This window comes from Sapajus apella, unplaced genomic scaffold, assembly GCF_009761245.1.
Source record: "Sapajus apella isolate SASKATOON/1434 unplaced genomic scaffold, GSC_monkey_1.0 scaffold51, whole genome shotgun sequence".
In the NCBI taxonomy this organism is placed as follows: domain Eukaryota; kingdom Metazoa; phylum Chordata; class Mammalia; order Primates; family Cebidae; genus Sapajus; species Sapajus apella.
The window spans coordinates 3,800,989-3,820,811 of record NW_022436991.1 but is presented as its reverse complement, the minus strand read 5'-3'; the positions used below and the strand labels follow the sequence as shown (position 1 = coordinate 3,820,811).

At 46.6% G+C, this 19,823-nt stretch overlaps 1 protein-coding gene across 7 annotated transcripts in view; it reads left to right on the top strand.

The window, feature by feature from the left end:
* Window positions 1–19,823, top strand: part of CLEC16A (C-type lectin domain containing 16A) — a 223,546-nt gene that overhangs the window by 26,877 nt on the left and 176,846 nt on the right. For 4 of the 7 annotated variants that reach the window (XM_032242763.1, XM_032242761.1, XM_032242768.1 and 1 more), the window contains 6 exons: window positions 193–298; window positions 1,617–1,622; window positions 2,006–2,129; window positions 6,379–6,553; window positions 8,528–8,581; window positions 12,169–12,282. In XM_032242763.1, coding sequence (XP_032098654.1) covers window positions 193–298; window positions 1,617–1,622; window positions 2,006–2,129; window positions 6,379–6,553; window positions 8,528–8,581; window positions 12,169–12,282 — 579 coding nt within the window. The remainder of the gene's footprint in view (window positions 1–192; window positions 299–1,616; window positions 1,623–2,005; window positions 2,130–6,378; window positions 6,554–8,527; window positions 8,582–12,168; window positions 12,283–19,823) is intronic. The other 3 variants (XM_032242765.1, XM_032242762.1, XM_032242767.1) reach the window with 1 other exon arrangement.

The window sequence follows — 19,823 nt, the reverse complement described above, 5'->3', positions numbered from 1 at the left end:
TGCCTTCCCATCCCTTTCCACATTCCCCATGGGGAATGAACCACTGACTTACGGTTCACGTTGTCAACCTTTTTTTTTTTTTTTTTTTTTTTTTGGTCTTTCTGAAGTCTGTGTTGGAATCCAGAGAGTTGGGGTGGGGCCAGGCCTGGCTTCTGGGCTCGTCATTTGTTTTTGTTAATTCTTTTGTTTTAGCACACCAATGACTTTGCCCTGTACACAGAAGCCATCAAGTTTTTCAATCACCCTGAAAGCATGGTTAGAATTGCTGTGAGAACCATAACTTTGAATGTCTATAAAGGTAAGTGTTCTCATGGGCTGGTGCCTTGGCAGATTTCTGACTTGGCAGCAAGCGCTCACTCCCATGTGTGTGTGCTTATGGTTCTCGGAGTGTACTGAGGGAGCACACTGATGATGAGCCGTGGCTGCTTCTCACGAAAAACATGGAGTCCCCCAGCATTTAGCTGGCTACTCATGGAAATCCTTGCCTTCTCCAGGCATGTCCAAGTCTTGCTCATGCTGCCACCCAGAAGTAGCATGTCCTAAGAGAGGCACGTGTGGGATTTAGAGTGGCTGTGTTACAGAATTTGGGGAAGCAAAGTTTTCTTTTAAATATGACATTTAAATTTTTCGGGGGTTTTGGCTTGTGAAATACTCTTTAATACAGCTAAGGGGTAATCTGACTTTTAAGTAATATATAAAAGCATGTCACGTTGTGAACAGCAGGGGGCAATGTTGTGTTCTCAACAGGCTGCAAAGCCCCGCACTAACAAATTCCTCCTTTCTTTCAAAATGTTCTTAATGCCCAAAAGATTGCCCCAGGGAAAAAGCCATTCCCTGCTCTCTGCTGCACTGACACAAAGGCTGCCTGGCCAAGGTTTCCTGAACTGGAATTGTCCTTCCAAGGCGATGCTTGGAAGTTCTCTGCCTAATGCCTGGCTTATTTCCCCTGGAGCCACCACAATGGAGATGGAACTGTATTTTCTTAGGGATGAAAGGGCTTTGACTTTTGTGAGTCAGAATGTTATTACTTGCTAATTAGGGTAGGGGTTCCTCCAGCCTAGCACTGGGCTTACATTAAATTTAAGAACCTTTCTAAGAGCCCAACTGGACCCATCCAGGGGTCGTAAACTGAGGACCTGTGGGCCATATCCAGCCATCAGACGTGTTTTAATTTGCTTCATTTTTGAAAAAAATATATAGTTGCCAGTATTTAAAAATTGGGAGGTCTTGCATGGTAATCTGGATTTGCGCCTTGAAGATGTAGATTTGGCTAGTCGAGGTCCACAGTCCTGCAGGGTGGGGGTTGGCGGGCACAGAAGCAGCTGCCCCTTTGGGGTCAAAGCCCATGCTCCCAGGTCACATGCTGGACCTCCTGGCCACCAACCAACCTGGCAGGCTTCTAAGTTTGCCACCCTGGTCCAAGCCACAGTTGGTTCTGCTGCCTTCTGCTCTGTTTTCTCTTGTCCCCTTCTGACCTTTTATCTCCATGCAGATGCCTCCTGCCCTAGCGTCTCTCCCTCTGCGCAGCTCTCTCACCTTCCCAGTTCCTAACCCTCTTAACTGTTGTCTGTTTTTTGCCTTTCCTTCAATGACGATTCCTGTGTTCCTTATTCCAGTGTCATGTAAGTTATTAACCTCTGGTTTTCCGCTTTCTTAATTTATCCTTATATGTAAATACGGGAACCTTGCTTAAGAACGGTGTAATTCTCAGTGTAGTCTAGCTCAATCCGCTACTGATAAGTAAGCTGTCCAATGCACTATTAATGTTTAGCCCAACTAATTTCTTTTTAAGTGTATCACAAGAACTGCCGTGATGACTATAGTTTTATGAATAAGATACACATTTTCAAGTATTTCCGGGAAAGACAGACAATTTCAGGTTATAGCAGAGGGCTTTTCATTGTGGTTTTGGGTTTTGCTTTGTTTTTGTTTTTGTGTTTTTTTTAAAATCTCCCCCAAGTTATTTTTGGTAGCTTGACTTTTTTTCTTCTGTGAATTTTCTCAGTGGACAACCAGGCCATGCTGCACTACATCCGAGATAAAACTGCAGTTCCTTACTTTTCCAATTTGGTCTGGTTCATCGGGAGCCACGTGATCGAACTTGATGACTGCGTGCAGACGGATGAGGAGTAAGTGACACCCTCAGGGCCACTCAGTATGTAGACAGGGCAGTTAGGGAACAATTCTGTTTTCATCAAGGAAAAAGAAACCCAAGAACAGCACTTCCCTACCTCTGTGTGGGCAGAGCATGGACTTCCATACTCTAAAAGGTTCTGCCAACCTGTTTGTAATAATGAAACGCTGGAAACAAGTCAGCTGCCGCCCAGAACAGGCAGGGTAAATCAATTCAGTACAGCCATAGATGGGGCTGCTAGGCAGCTGGTGAGAAGGCCTAGGGGCTCTGTCAGCTGATGAAAGCATTAGCAAAGTGTCGTCTCTGTAAGATGGAATAGCGTTTGGCAATGAAAAGGAATGAAGCACTGACATGTGGTATGGTGTAGATGAACCTCAAAGCCTTAGGCCTAGTGAAATGCCCAGAGTAGGTGAATCTATAGGGGCAGAGAGTAGATTGGGGGTCTCCTAGGGCTAGCATGCTGTCTGGGGACATAGGAAGCAACTGCTAATGAGTATCAGGCTTTTTTTTTTTTTTTTTGAGACAATATTGCTCCGTCACCCAGGCTGGAGAGCAGTAGAATGATCATGGCTTACTGTAGTTTTGACCTCCTAGGTTTAAGCAATTCTCCCACCTCAGCCTCCCAGGTAGCTAAGATGACCAGGCCCATGCCATCACACCCAGCAAACTGTTTTGATTTCTAGTAGAGATGGGGTTTTGCCATGTTTCCCAGGCCTATCTTAAATTCCTGGGCTCAAGCGATCCTCCTGCCTCAGCCTCCCGAAGTGCTAGGATTACAGGTGTGGGCCACCACTTCCGGCCAAGTAAGGGGCTTTTTCTTTTTTTCTTTTAAGACGGAGTCTTGCTCTGTCACCTAGGCTGGAGTGCAGTGGTGCGATCTCTGCTCACTGTACCTCCGCTTCCCAGATTCAAGTGATTTTCCTACCTCAGCCTCTGGAATAGTTGAGATTACGGGCATGTACCACCACGCTTGGCTAATTTTTGTATTTTTAGTAGAGATAGGGTTTCACCGTACTGGCCAGGCTGGTCTCAAACTGCTGACCTCGTGATCTGCCTGCCTTGGCCTCCCAAGGTGCTGGGATTACAGGTGTGAGCCACCGCGCCTGGACATAAGGGTTTTTTTTGCAGGGGGATAACAATGTTCTAAAATTGACTGTGATCATGGTTGGGCAACTCTGTGAATCTATCAAAAACCATTACATTGTATACTTAAATAATTGAATTTTATGGTATGTGAATTACACTTCAATAAATCTCTTTTTAAAAAATGTTGAGAATGGTGCTTTTGTTCTTAGAGGGGTGACTACAAGTTCCAGAGCAGGGTTTCTTTCCCTTGTCTCTCTTGAACTGGGTACCATTGTTGTGGGTGCTGTCTTGTGCATTGTAGGATTTTTACCAGCACCCCTGGCCTCTACCTACTAGATGCCAGTAGCACCCCTCCCCAGTCGTATTAACCAAAAATGTCCTCAGACATTGCCAAATGTCCCCTTTAAGGCAAAATCACCCTCACTTGAGAACCACTACTCCAGGGTGACAGCTTTGCCCAGGTCTAGTGAAAGGTGCGTCCAGTTGGGGTCAGGATGCTAAAGGGACCAGAAAAGAATTGTCCTGGGGGAGGGGAGCTAGGCAGATAGAATATGAGATCTGATATGGGGAAAGAAGCCAGGATGGGTAGATGGCAGACCTGACTGAGCAACTGGGAAAGCTAGAAGCCTTGTGGATTTAAACAGTGGTGGATACAAGACATAATGAGACACTTCACTACAGAAAGAGCAAAGTTATACAAGCAAGGAAATGAAATCATAGTCCTCTATTTGGCTCCACATCGAATGTTATGATAACATCAACCCCAATTGCTGATAAGTACTTGGGGGGAAATGGCAGAGAGAATGGAAGAGTTCCGTCATAACAGGAGGTCAATAGATAATACCTGAAACGTCTCAATTGCAAAATAGAAGTCCACGCAGATTTTCTAGGAAATGGGAGGAACTACCGGCAGAAACAGCTGCCTCTAAAGAGTGGGGAGAAGTAGAAGAGGGCAGGGCGTGGTAGCTCACACCTGTAATCCTAGCACTTTGGGAGGCCGAGGCAGGCAGATCACTTGAGGCCAGGAGTTGGAGACCAGCCTGGCCCCATCTCTACTAAAAATACAAAAATTAGCCAGGCATGGTTGTACACTCTTGAAATCCCAGCTACGAGGCCGAGGCACGAGAATTGCTTGAAACCAGGAGGCGGAGGTTGCAGTGAGCTGAGATCGCCCCACTGCTCTCTACCCTGGGTGACAGAGCAAGACACTGTCTCAAAAGAAAGAAAAAGAAAAGTGGAGGAGACGGGGCCACGAGCTGCTCTTTTTCGTTATCAGCATATCAAGGCAATTTGAGTTTTAAACCTTGCTGCATATGTTACTTTGGTATTTTTTAAACCAAAGTATTAAAAAGTGAGGCAAATTAAATATACCATTAGAGAAAATGTTCCAAAGTGTCTTACTAAGTGGGACAAAAGTGCAAAACATTGGGCATTAATGTTCTAGGTCTCAGGTGCACAGTGGGTTCATAGGCATTCGTTATGCTATTGGGCTTTACAACATGTATTTGCTATGAATATTTACCAAATATCTTTTTTCTTTTTTTTTTCTTTTGAGATAGAGTCTTGCTCTGTCAACCAGGCTGGAGTGCAGTAGTGCAGTCTTGGCTCACTGCAACCCACCTCCCAGGTTCAAGTGATTCCCGTGCCTCAGCCTCCTGAATAGCTGGGGCAACAGGGGCATGCCACCATGTGTGGCTAATTTTTTGTGTAGATGTGGGGGTTTCACTATGTTGGGCAGGCTGGTCTTGAACTCCTGACCTAAAGTGAACTGCCTGCCTTGGCCTCCTAAAGTGCTGGGATTATAGACATGAGCCACTGCACCCAGCTGAAATATCTTATTGAAGTATAAGAAATAATGTCCTGGGTGTAGTGGCTGACGCCTGCAATCCTACCACTACAGGAGGCCGAGGCAGAAGAGTCACCAGGAGTTTGAGACTAGCCTGGGCAACATGGTGAGACCCCCCAACCCCCTACAAAAAAAATTTTAAAATAGTTGGGCATGGTGGCAGGTGCCTGTAATCTGAGCTACTTGGGAAGCTGAGGTGGGAGGAACAGCTGAGCCTGAGAGGTTGAGGCTACAGTGAGCACGCCACAGCACTCCACAGCACTCCAGCCTGGGTGACAGAACGAGACCCTGTCTCAAAACATAATAAACAATAAGTAAATAAAAGGAATAGTTATCGAGAATTATATAAAAGAAGCAAAATTGATCTTAGTATTACTTTATTTTTCTCAAGTATATACCGTTAGATGGATAGAAATATGATGTCTGTACCTTAGATGTGACTGCCACTGGGAGAGGTGGAAGTGTAGCAAACACAAACATTAGGGTTATAAGTTCCAAAATATTCATAGTGGGTATCTGTGAGTGGTGGCTTTACAGGAGACTTTGAATTCTATTTGCTTTTATTTTTTTAATTGGCTGTTGTCAAACATGGCCATCTATCAGTTGGGTTAATAATTACAATACAAACAAAACGCTTAGCTAGCATTTGCAGCATACGGCTTTGAGGGTGGTGAAAGCGTCCCCACCAGCTGTTTCTAGAGTGTGAGACTGACTCTACCCAAGAGACATTACCCGGCTACCCTGACCACCCCCTCCCCTGACCCAGCATGCTATTGCTAACTGCAGGGAGACCAAGATCTCCAGGGCAGGGGCCTGGGGGAGGGTCGTTGTGTCTTTGCTGTGTGCCTGCATGTGTCAGGGCCACTGGGGTAGCCTGCTTTTCTCTTTAGAACTCTTCTGGAGCATTTTAATTACAGTGGATTTATTGCTCCATTAATGCTGCTTATCTGGGGAGCCGGGGAATCTTGTCACAATGGCTAGTGATTGTGCTTGTGCGGTGGCTTGCTGGAAGAGCTTAGCATTTTGCTTTGTTTACCTCATTCTAGGGGGGCTGTGGTAGTGGGAGGGATGATATTGAGGCCCCCAGAGAGTGGAGGTACCCGAGCAGTTCCCTGAAATTGATTACAGTAAACCTGCCCATTATCCCTTTGTGTATCTCCCCAGCAGGGGCCACGATAAGTGTCTCTTGAGACTAACTCAGATATTGATTATATGGATGAACCTCCAGTGACCTAAGTCTCAGGCCATTGATGTTAGTCTCAAAGGCTCCAAGCGCTGGCCTCTAGGCTGAGGTGGTCATTTCTCCTGGCAGGCACCGGAATCGGGGCAAGCTCAGCGACCTGGTGGCAGAGCACCTAGACCACCTGCACTATCTCAATGACATCCTGATCATCAACTGCGAGTTCCTCAACGATGTGCTCACGGACCACCTGCTCAACAGGCTCTTCCTGCCCCTCTACGTGTACTCACTGGAGAACCAGGACAAGGTGGGTCCCGCCCCATGGCTCCCTCTGGCTGAAGGCCATCTTCAGAAATGGGGAAGAACAGTCCCCTGGAGTGGGGCTGAGCATTGCAAACTAGGACTGAGATTTTTGTTTTTTTGTTGTTGTTTTGAGACAGCGTGTCCCTCTTGTGTCCAGGCTGGAGTACAATGGTGCCATCTCAGCTCAATGCGACCTCTGCCTCCTGGGTTCAAGCGATTCTCCCACCTCAGCTTCCCAACTAGCTGGGATTATAGGTTCATAGTAACATGCCTGACTAATTTTTGTACTCGTTGGTACAGACAGCATTTCACCATGTTGATCAGGCTGGTCTCAAAATCCTGACCTCAGGAGATACACCTGCTTGGGCCTCCCAGAATGCTGGGATTACAGGCATGAGTCACTGTGCTTTCCAGGACCAAGGTTTTGAGTCCATGGGAGAGTCCTCTCAAAGCACGCTGGTTTTCCTTTCCTTTTCCTCTGGTTTCCTGAGACAGAGTGTGTGCGTGAGAAGACTGTAAAAATGAGTGAGAAAGGATTACTGACATCAGGAGGAAACAGGAAACCTCTCCAAATGTAGGTTTTTGGTTTCTGCACATCCTTCCCGGAGGTGTTCTCCTCCCTGGTAACTTTTCCTGGTTGTTGCGAGAACCTGTTGATTTGGAGAAGATGCAGATGGCAGCAGAACTTGTGCAGCATGGAGGGACAGGATTGAGCATACACGAAATGGTCCCAGGGTGGAGACTGTTCCCTGTTAGCAGACCCCAGAGGCCAGTGGGGATGGCGGCTGGTAACATGCAGGGCCTCAGCTTCTCTCCCAGTCTCAGGGCTTCTGGTTCTGTTGCTCTGGGGTGGGCCCAGGAATCTGCATGGCTCACCTGTCCCTCAGGTGATTTTGATTGTGTGCTGCTGGTTCTTAGGCCCCCTCACCCCCTCCCATCCCCTCCCCTATGAGAAATGCTGCTTCTGGAGGGGAGGCCTCTGTGTAGTTCCTCTGGAGGTAAGGGGGCCTCAGCAGGATGCAGGACAGAGCCAGCTGGTCACCATGCAGGGGTGCCCCAAGGGGATGGAGTTTGGGGGATTCTAACTACAGATGAGTAAATAAAAGAAAATGTATTCTTAGTAGAAACAGGGCTTCACCATGTTGGCCAGGCTGGTCTTCTGATCTCAGGTGATCCACCCGCCTCAGCCTCCCGTAGTGCTGGGATTACAGGTATGGGCCACCAGGGCTGGCCAGGACGACTGAGGTTTTGAGCCCGAAGGAGATTCGTTTCAAAGCACACTGATTTTCCTTTCCTTCTTATTTCCTGAGACGGAGACAGAGTGTGTGTGTGAGAAGACTGTAAAAGTGAATAAGCTCCTTAGCTTTAACAGAGGCAGCTCTGGGAGGCAGAGACAAGTATGAGAATTGGAGTTTTCAGACCTGTGTTCAAATTCTGCCTCTTCCCTTTCTAACTCTGACCTTGGACGAAGCAGTTAACCTGAGCTGTTTTCTTAGGCTGCAAAATGAGGGCCTAATGATTCTTCTCTCATTAGAGAAGTGGGTGTGAGATGGAGGATCTTAAAGTTCAGTATAAATGAGGGGCTTTTCCAAAGCCTGAATGCCCTAAACCTCCTCCCCGACCCCACGCTTTGAAAATACCTTCCAAAGAACAGGCCTCCTGGGGACCTCTCCTGATGGGGTGTCTAGTGCCCCAGCTGGTGGAAATGAACGTGCTTGGTAACTTCAGGAGCAAGTTCTGGTGGGTCAGCTTCTCATCTGTGACTAATGGTGAAAGGTTTCTCAGGTGGAAAAATAGTGGCTTTTCAAATAGTATTGAGTGGGATTTTGCAGAGTGGACTTTTGGCCAGCACCAGTAAAGGGCAGCCCTAGGGCCATGGAGGAGCTTCTGTTCACACAGAAGGCTTTGGCTTTGTGTGTTTTGTGCTGCTCACTGGTGTGATCTGATCTCTCTCTCTCTCTCCCCTCCAACCCATTAGGGAGGAGAACGGCCGAAAATTAGCCTGCCGGTGTCTCTCTATCTGCTGTCACAGGTATGCTTGATCATTCACCGTTGTCCCCACTACATTTGGGGTCCCTTGGCATGCCGCTGCCTTGAAGAAAATTCCCAGATCACGTCACTCCATCTTCTCTGTGTCCCCTACCCTGAAATAAAATAACAGTCAAACAAAAGGGGCTTTCTGTTTTCCAGGCACCAAATAGAGGTAGTATGTATCCTTTTCATGGTAGGAGATAGAAACCCAAAGAGAAATGAAAAATAAACCAAACCTGACTTGTGTAGTTGATTTTTACCTTGAAGACTGGGGTTTCCAAAACAACTGAGGAGTGCTTGAAATACCCTAGATATGTGGGCTGCAGCGCTTTTACTCACAGAACTTTGAATGAAGCCCCACACTGCAGAACCCACAGTGTGCAAAACATAGCAACCTTGGTGTAACAGACTTCCTGAAATGAGGCTATTTTTAAAGGGCTTAATCGCAGTTCTATTTCCCAGATTACCTTGTGGAAGGGATCTTGTAGCAACCTTGAGCCAATTTGTCTCCCTCCCCTCCTTAAACAAATGTGTTTCCTTCATGTAATTATGTAATATTTACAAGAAGGGAAAAACTCCATAGTGACCCAGTTACATAACTTTAAAAATATTTTTATTACAAGCAGTCCAGACTCTCAGGGCGTCTTATTAGACTGTCAAGTAGTCCAGCATTTACCCAGAAGTCTGTTTCCGCTTTTGCAGTGGTACAGGTACTTATTTGCTTTGATGAGGAACTGTCCCTCTAACTTGATCCCTAGCTGTTTTGAATTTGGGGTGGGGCTTTGTCTTTTTGGCTGGAGAGGAGAGGTTCAGAGCCCACCTCCTCCCAGCAGGTAGACCAGTCGGACACGTCCTGACCACCACTCACAGCCTGGCGTCCTGTCCTGGGGCTCTGTTTGCTGAGAGCTCTGCACAGGGCGGCTCTGTCTGAATGCCGCTCTGTACCACGGTGCTCAGCACAAACCCTAGCCTCTCCTGGCAGCTTTTTTCTGCTGCCTCTTTCCAAGTCTCTGGCAGCTCCTGCTTGGGACTCTGGGAGTCCAGCAGGACCCAACCAAGCCAGTTCTCAGCCCCAGGAATCACATGGCATCCTTCAGCTGTTGAAGGACGCTTCAGCTGTTGGAGCATTGCCCAGGCAGGGTCTGCTCCAGAGAGCATGGCCACCCACAGCAGGAACGTCAGTGGAGAGGGTCACGCCTTTCCTTTGAGACTTCTCTTCTGTTTGCTTTGTAAAGGACCAGTAGCCCAGGCACCCAGTTACTTGTTTCAGCATCTCACAGAAAACCTAGCGTGTACTTTAGTGTTCCTCAAACTTGAGTAATAGAACCCTTTTAAACAACCCCCTGCATTTTCATTTAGCTTAAGGAAAACGTGACCTAAATGTGTGAAAACCTAAAATCAGCTGTAAATCCTCTGTTCTTAAAGCCCCTACATCAATATAAAATCATTGCATACTTGCAGATTATTTTACAAGCACAGCTAGAAAACCGTGAAAATTTGCATGGATCACATTAATTTGGCATGACAGGTGATGCTGTCTTCCTAAAATTAAACTACTAACAGTGAGTGTGGTGCGGGTAGCTGGGCCCAGCTTTTTGCATCTGGTCTGCACATCCTTCCATGTGCCCTGCAGTTACTCGCCCTCCCTCTTTTTCAAGTTGAGAGCCAGGAAAATGAGTGCTGTGCGTGTCCACGGGCAGAAATTGGTTGCATTGTTCAGAGGTGGGGGGCCTTTGTAGGTGCTCACTGAATGCTTGTGGACTGGACAGAAGAAGGAATAAATGATCCGTCAAGGCCACATTCATACAAGGTGTGTAATAGGTATTTGATAATGAATGACCACAGTGATTGGGGTTTTGCATTGTTGGTAGAGTGATATGTGGCAGTAATTCAGTCATAATGAAGGTGAGAAAAATCGTCATCGCCATTGCTAACATTTGAGGGCTTGCCAAGCCTTGGACATGGGTTAACTCATTGAATCATACTTTGTGGTCTCTGTGATGGAAAAGGTTCCCAGTATTTTAAAAACAGATGCAGATTTTTATAGGGAGGTGCCACATTGGCCATTCTGTCTGTACCTTTTATTCAATTTGAATTGTATTTATTTGTTGGAATAATATATTCCCCCTGTTCAAACAGTACAAAACATGACATGGGAAAAGTCTCTCTCTTATTCTGTACCCTGGCACCCAGCCTCATTCCCCAGAGGCAGCCTGTGTTGATTTTTGCCTTCACTTTTTAAGAAATAATATTTTTAAAATAAAAAATGTTTTTTAAGGTTAAAAAGTTCAAACAGGTAAAAACTGGATTTCTTTTCTAGTTTTGTTCAGGCTCCTGACTTCTATCCCCAGAGACAATGAGGGTTACAGGGTTCTCCTATGTCCTAACAGAGATCTGTCAGGGGTTCTCCACTAGGGGCAATTTTGCCCCTCAGGGGATACCTGGCAATGTCTGACTCATAGTCAGTTGTCATGACTGAGGCTGTGAGTGGTGGTCAGGATGTGTCCAGACTGGTCTACCTGCTGGGAGGTGGTGGGCTCTGAACGTCTTCTCTCCGGCCAAAAAGACAGAGCCTCACTCCAAATTCAAAACAGGGAGGGATCAAGTTAGAGGGACAGTTCCTCATTAAAGGCATTTGTGGGTAGAAGTCAGGGATGCTGCTAACCAGCCTGCCGTGTCTGGGACAGCCTCCCTTAACACTCAATTACAGCCGGAAGTGTCAGCAGTGCCACGATTGAGAAACCTTGGCCTATGCATATGTAAGTAAGCAAATACAAACATACACACACGTTTATATACAAATGGTAGCTAAGCCACACCCTGAGCTACACCTGTTGCCTTTACATTTTAAAACAAAATAGCAGGCATATCTAGGCCAGCTTTGCAAGACAGTTTTGAATACCCTGATTTTTGAAGCTCGTCCTCTGAACATTGGGCAACAGGTGTGGGAGCAGGGCCAGCTTAGCCCAGAGCCCTCTGCTTCTGTATGCTGGCCCGCCTGGGTCTGCCTCTGTCTCGTGTGGTTTTCAGCCCCGTAGTTAGCACACCTCCTGACGATGCTGTGGAATCCCTGTGTGCTAAAACCCACCACAGAGTCGGAGCTCCTTCACACAGTGGAATCTCTGTGTAGCCAACCCTCTGCCAAGTCCTTGATTGGGACAAGGCTCCAGCCCTTTCTCCCTGTATCACTAAAGTATTGGCAGTGCCTTCTAGTCTTATCATAATCAAATTTGACACTAAAATGCTCGTGGAAAGGAAGGAGTGTGCTGGTTTGGCTGTTCTTTCCTGCATTGCTCCACTTCAGCCGGATTTGGCTTCACCCAGCCATGAGGGACAGTCTCGCATTAATGTACTTCCTTCCGAGGAAGAGCAGCCAGCCAAACAGGCAACAGTCTGAAGGAGAGGCCAACCTTACAAGAGCGTAACTGATTGCTGCTAACTGTGGCTCATTCTTTGGATTTTGCTTCATAGGAATTGCTGCTTAATACAGGACTTAGGTAGCCCAGCCTGGTCCTTTCTGATCCAGGAAGCAAGAGGTTGAAAATAGTACACACTTTCCTGCAAATCCCATTTCTTTTTTTCCACCAGGTCTTCTTAATTATACATCATGCACCGCTGGTGAACTCATTAGCTGAAGTCATTCTGAATGGTGATCTCTCTGAAATGTACGCTAAGACTGAACAGGATGTTCAGAGAAGTTCTGTAAGTCATTAGCTTTGGGACTGTTGCTTGACCTTAATAAGAAACCATTGCTCATTTTGCTAATCTGTGTGTTTCTCTAAAATCAGAAACTAACATTCTGAGTATATAGCCATGATGATAGATAAGCTGGTCTGGGATTCATTGAGCCTAATCAGAGTCTTGATTGCATACCCAGGAAAAGCTGGGGTCAGGTACCTGGATTTGATTGATTGTGTCTTCTTAAGCGTGGAATTGTACCACTCTGGGCCTTAGGTTGCACATCTGTGTTATCGGGACACAGAAAATGCTTTATCTGAGGAACTAACATCTACAGAGGTTGGGCGATGAACATCCATAAATGACTCAGGCCCCAGGTCAGGGCAGTAGGGAGTGGTGGGGGGTGTGGCAAATTGGAGAGTATATGACACCTTTGCGAGCAGCCTCTGTTTCACCCCAGGCTGCTGCTCTTATGCAGGAATATGGATGTAGGATTACTAGGTTTTTTCATGTTTCTAGAGAAGCTGGAAATCTGCATTTTTATGTGTCATCTTCAGTTTTAAATGATCACCAAACTTTGGACTAAACAGCACGTTTGTGGTTTGTAGGAGCTTTGGAGTTCCATTTGGCTGTCACCAACCCTTGATGGCCAGTGTTGTGACTTCTCTTGATGCTTTCCCATGGTGTCCTCTGTATATCTTTTCTGTCATTCCTCACGTCCTGATTACCTGTCCTGAGCTCCAGCTGCCTTGATCCTGGTCTGACTTACCTTTCCCTCAGCATGTCCAGCATTTGTGCCTCCGAACCTGTGCCTTTACAGTACCCACAGCCTGGTTACTGGTGCACCAGGAACCAGGTCTTTTGAAAGGTCTTACCTGCTCTAAGCTCCTTATGGCAGGGATCTCATCTGTCTCTGAATCAGCTGCAGCATAAGTGAAATGAACGCAGCGCGTTTTATACAAGGGTCGTTTCCTACAGGTTTCCTCCCTGCACCCAGGTGCTCAGGCAGTGACCAGGCTGGTAAAAGGGCCAGCTTGCCCTGGTGTAGTAGACCTGCTGCCCCACCTGCATGAATGTGTGGAATGTGACCCTGTGAGTGAAAGGCCACCACTGCGCAGAGTATAATTACAACAGGCTCCTGCCTTCTGTACGTGTTTTTGGTGTATGATGGTCTGGCCCGGTTGTTTTGTTATTCCGGGGAGCATTACCGCCTCTGAAAAGCTTGGCAGAAACCCTGTCCTTGTTCAGCTGCATTGAATGGGGCCTTTTCGTGGCCCCTGTCTGGCCTATCCCTTTCTTGATTCACTCAGCAGAGTTGATGAAGCTCTTTCTTTGGGCCAAGTATCATGCTAGTTCTGGGGATATACAATGTCATAAACAGTGTGTGGCACATTTGAGCTTTACAGTGCAGTAGAGAGATGGACATGGATCACATATGCAAATAAATGTACTTTCTCAACTCTTATAAATGCTCTATAGGGAAGAAATGTTCGGTGAGAGGATTTGGCTTGGAGGTGACAGGTGATATGTTAAATAGAAAGGCTTTCCTAATGTTCCATCTCATGACAGCACATGGCCCAGCTGACTCAGTGTTTGTGGGGTCATAGATATTTCTTCGCAACTTTCTTCACGTAGCGTTTGCTAAATGAATGTAAGTCACAGAAGGCTGGGTCAGCAGAACTGGCGGGGCCTCCGGTTAGAGGTGCCACGTGCCCCCATGACCAGCTATGTGGCCGTGGGCAAGTTGTTTCACACCATTTAGAAAACTGGCAGCTCAAGCCCTGCTCTGGAGAGCTGATGGAGATGGGGGAAAATATAAAGTGTCCATCAGGTGCCTGATGGGTTGCAAACTGGCCCCCAGACCCATTTGGTTTGGTCTGTGCAGTGTTTAAAAGAAAACTTTTTGAATTGCCAACACTAAAATTTAGGAAGAAAAGTCCAGGTTTTTGGAATCTTCTCCAGTAGTCATAAAGCTGCCATGGCTTCGTCTCAGATTGTCTTACTGTAAGATACCCTCTACAGTGCTGAAGTTAGACTTGGTGTTCTAAGAGACAAAACCAGAGATTGCTGGGCTCTGGGATTTGCAGCCTTTTTTATTTTAATTTATTTTATTTTATTTTTTTTGAGATGGAGTCTCACCCTGTTGCCCAGGCTGTGGAGTCCAGTAACGTGAGATCACTGCAGCCTCTGCCTCTGGGTTCAAGCGTCAGCCTCCCGAGTAGCTGGGACTACAGGCATGCGCCACCACGTGGGCCTTGCTAATTTTTGCATTTTTAGTAGATATGATGTTTACCATGTTGGCCAGGATGGTCTTGAACTCCTGCCCTCAAGTGATTTGCCTGCCTTGGCCTCCCAAAGTGCAGGGATTACAGGTGTGAGACACTGCACCCGGCCTGCAGCATTTTTGAAGTTGTGATAAGAACACAACATGAGACCTACCCTTTTAACATATTTTTATTTGTATACTTAACATTATTGTTGAGTGTAGGTACAGCGTTGTTCAGCAGATTTCTAGATCTCATTTATCTTTACGTGACTGAAACTTCAGAAGTCTGATGTGCTATCCATTGCCCTGTGGACACACCTGCATGACTGACACTTCATACCCGTCAGACAACAATTCTCCATCCCCCCAACCCCAGCAATCACCAGTCTGTTCTCTGCTTGAGTTTGACAATTTTAGATACCTCATATCATTAGAATTGTGCAGTGTTTGTCTTTGTCACTGGTTCATTTCACTTAGTGTAATGTCTTTGAGATTCATCCTTGTTGCATGTATCAGAATTTCTTTCTTTGTTAAGGCTGAACGTGTGTGTGTGTGTGTGTGTGTGTGTGTGTGTACCAAGAAGTATATACCACATTTTCTTTTTTTTCTTTATCCATTATTATGCAGGTTTGGTTTTGTTTTGAGACAGAGTCTGGCTCTGTTGCCCAGGCTGGAGTACAGTGGTGCAGTCTGAGCTTGCCACAGCCTCTCCCTCCTGGATTCAAGTGATTCTTGTGCCTCAGCCTCCCGAGTAGCTGGGACTACAGGCGTGTATCACTGCACCTGGCTAATTTTTTTTCTTTTTGTATTTTTAGTAGAGATGGGGTTTCACCATGTTGGCCAGGCTGGTCTCGAACTCCTGGCCTCAAGTGATCCACCTACCTTAGCCTCCCAATGTGCTGGGATTACAAGCATGAGCCACCACGCCCGGCTATTATGCAGGATTTTTTCAAATACAAATTTTTTACTAAGATAATTATAGATTGGCATGCAGTTGTAACAGATAATACAGAGGGATCTTCCTCAGTTTCCCCCGGTGGTAACATCTTGCCAAACTCTACTACACTCTCACAAGCAGCATATTGACAATGACACATAGGTATGTATGAGCAAAAGCAAATTCCAGGTTACTGGCAACCTCTTGGTTTAGGACACTGGCAGTAGCTGAACTGTTTAGTGAGAGGGAGTGTGTAGGAGGTCTTTTCTTTTTCCTGATGGCGTCTTCTTGGGATGAAGGTCTCACCTCCCTTGTGAGAGACACACAAACCGCCTTTGAGACATAACTGCTGGTCGTGGTGGACACCTGAGCTGAAAATGAGACTCTAGTGTGGAGAGAACCGCCAGCCCACGTGTGTCGGCTTTCTGCTTCCACTTGCTACCTTTCCCTCAGTATGAAGTTGAAGTTGGTTGTATTCCAATGACTATCGTTCACATTTGGGAAGAGCACAGGCTGAATCCCATCTGTGACTTGTTTGACAATAGTCCTGGTATGATTTACCTTCCTTCCCTGTGAGCAAGAACAGTCTCCTATTGTTTCCTGCCCAACTCGGATGTGGTTTGATCATACTTGTTTTAAGTTTCTTGGTCTTTTTTAACCTACTTTCTCCTTCCCGTAATTTGTAGATAAGTTACTGGTATTGCCTCATTTTTACCAGCAGACCTTTCACAAAACCAAACCAAAATTGAAGAGAGAGAAGCAGAAGGGAGATCACAGTTATTTGAAAGGACTGTAATTTAGGGTTAAATGGAAAACACATCAGCATGGTTAGATGAATGTCTAATAGAAATTCATCTGTGCATTAAAATCATATGGTTCCTGCTCAGGGCTAATTCTTGCTGTAATTCGAATGCAGACCAGATAGTGTTTCTTGTGTGGGGAAATCGAGCAGGAGAACACTAATTCTGAAACTGCTAACATCTCATTGTTTTTGCAGAATGAACACATAGATTAGAATTTGGGATATGCATCATTTCTTGTAGGTACTTTTTTTTTAAAGGACTTTTTTTCCTCTTGAATTTCTGTGGAATAGTTTTCTTCCTTTTTGGATTCATTCATTCATTCATTCATCTATTCATCCATTCCTTCAGCAGACATCTGTCATATACTTGTGCTGAGAGATGAGGGATGTGGTGGTACACAGGAGCGACATGACTCCTGCCCTCCCTGGGCTTCCCTCCTCCCCTGAGGACAGGGACCATGTCTCGGAGATGCCTGTGCTACCTGTGCCATCATGGGGCTTGCCAGAGATGCCCAGGACGTGTTTGGTGCAGGCATGAATGACTCAGTGGGTGAAGTGCTAGAAGAGTTACAAGGGCTCTCGTGACATTCTCGTAATGACTCTGAGAGCAGAAATCACTTCCTAGCCTGCCCCTTGAATGCTGCCTTTTCTTTGCCTCAGTGGCCAGGTTTGGAGTGGGCTGCTTTTGGTGCTGCTACACGTTCTACCTCCAGAGGCAGCTTCATGGAGCAAGTGCTGTAACGAGTTTCCCTGGGCTGCTCAAATCCTGATTTTACTAGGTATACCAGGGAGAGTTATTCCACTTTCCCAGGCCTCAGTTTCTTACCTGTCCAGTGAGAATAGCAAATGTGGGTTTAGGATGACAATTAAATTCTGTGTAAAGTGCTTACTCCAAAACCTTTTTATGTACACAAGGGCATAAATATTAGATGTTATCATTATAATGATCTTAGTTCCTGAGGCTGCATAGTGACCTTCCACCTCCTAGATGGGACCTCCTTCCCTGGCTTACGAGCTGTCTCTGGACTGATGAATGTGGAAACACATACCATGCACCCCTCAGGGAGGTAGCTTTTGAGTAGACTCCAAGGCACAGAGGGAGAAGTGTTGGTAATGACAGCAGTGATGAAATAATACTAATGTTAGCCATTGCCATTGCGCGATGGTAGGCGAAGCCCTCTCTGTGTATACTGTGCTCTCCATTCAGCCAGACCCAGATTTCGTTTCTGGAAAGTGCAAATACTGTTGTTGTTGCTTTGAGACAAGGTCTCACTCTGTTGTCCTGGCTGGAGAGCAGTGGTGTGATCCCAGCTCACTGCAGCCTCAGCCTCCCCAGCTCAAACAATCTTCCCACCTCAGTCTCGGGAGTAGCCGGGACGATAGGCGTGTGCCACCATGCCCAACTAACTTTTGCTTTTTTTTTTTTTTTTTTTTTTTTTTTGTGTGTGTGTGTGTGTGTGTGTGTGTGTGTGTGTGTGTGTGTGTGGAGACGGGATTTCACCATGTTACCCTGGCTGGTCTGGAACTCCTGGGCTCAAGCAAACCATCCACTTCGGCCTTGCAAAGTGCTGGGATTACAGGCGTGAACCATCACACCCATCTAGAAAGTACAAATACTTAACTGCTAATGTGTGTGCATATGGTTGGCTAGCTGTGAAGCCAGGGTCTAGGGATTCTGGGGCAGAATCTTCTTGCTTATCTCCAAATAAGGACACTGACTGTCTGTAGACACCAGTTTAGCAGTTAGGATGGTTTCCAGATGATTCTCTTGACGCCTGTCACTTCTAGCAGCAGGACTCTCTGCCCAGCAGGATACTCCACCAGGATGTGGTATGTGGAGCCATTGGCTAGGAAGCTAGCAGCCTTCCTTCTCTGGGTTATGTGTTTGCAGGGTCAGAGCGTTAATCATTGGCTTAGCTGCCCTGAGCATTGCTGCAGGGCTTTGTTTACAACTCAGACTTGTATCTGATGTCAGCCGAGTCTCTCACGTGCTGAATGCATCAGGCAGGATAGCACCTCTTCTGGCCAGGATTAGAGTTCTGAGTCTTTTAGTGACCCTTACTGTACTCATGATCCCCCAGTTAATCGGCTCTGGTTGCAAGGCACACACATTCTTCTTCCTGAAAATGCTAATTGGCTTCTGGGAGAAGGTTGATTGTGAATATCAAAGGGTAAAAATAGACTTCTATAAATTAAGGATCTTAATTGACCCATCGCAAACATTCCCATATGGGAATTAGAGCTTGGTGTATATTCTCCCTTTTGACTTGGCCATTTAGGGGTATCCCCCAATCCCTCAATGCACTTACAGCTCCAAGTGCCATTCTTGCCCACTGAAATATTGAATGTGGCAGCTCTGATTCATGTTTAAGAGCATGTGATAGAATCAAAATCCAGAGTGCAATATGGTCCAGTACCAAGGAGCGTATCGTTATCTGAGAAACAGTTGCCTCTTCCTGTTTCCTGGAGCAGAAGGTGGTCTGGATAACAGAAGAGGATCTCAGAGTGTCCCTTAGTACTTGAGAAGGGAACAGCCTTTAGCCAGTGCTGCAAGTGACTGTTACCAAAGACCAGGGGTTTTGGCCTTGGGCCAGCTAGCCAGAGAAGGGGTAGGGGCCTTCAGAATCGCTACATCCTGGAGAAGTCAGTTGGGACAATGGAATGGGCAAAGTGGGCAGGGATGAGGGTGGGAGGCAGATGAGGGAGAAGGCTCATGACTCAGACCCTAGCTGGCTTTTCCTGCAGTGTGACACAGAATGAGCCTGGGGCAGCCACAAGGCTGAGGGCAGTTCCCTGTAGAATGAGGACCTTTTCTGGTTCTCATTCTCAGTGCCACCAATGGCACTGAGCCATTGGTGACTTCTGGGTTTCAACTAAAATCCGGAAATCGAGGATGGAGACAGACACATGAGGTACCCACCACTTCTGGTGTCTGCCCCTGTGGCATTGTTAGTTTTCATAACTGGGCTGGCTTCTTTGGACATTTGTGATTTTTAACCAGACTTTGAGTTACTCGAAACTGGGTCAGTATTACTTATTCAGATATTCAACAGATAATGACTGGGTATCTACCATATGCCAGGCACTGTTCTAGGCACTGGAGATCCACCCAGTGAACAAAACAAAAACTTTGACCTCCAGGAACGTGGGTCTCATGCGGAGAGACAGAGGAACAATAAAGAGAATAGTAAGCGTTGTGGCAATTAGATGTGAGAAGCCCTGGAAAAACAGTAGTGAAGCAGAGGATGGACATGGGCAGTGCTTGGGGGCTGGGGTATTACAGTTCTCAGTAGGGTGGCTGGGGCTGGCCTCATTGGGAAGGTGAGGTGGGAGCACAGACTCAAAGGAAGCAAGAGAGTGAGTCATGCTGATATCTGGGGGAAGAGCATTTCGGTCATAAAGAACAGCCAGAGCAAAGGCATGCAGTGGGATGGTGCCTAATGTGTTGGAGAAACGGCAAAGGGTAGTGTGGCGAGGGGATGGGAAGTAGGAGATGAGGCTGGGAGAGAACAAGTGTCTGAGGGACATGGCGCCTGTGTGCCACTGGGGGATTCAGGAGT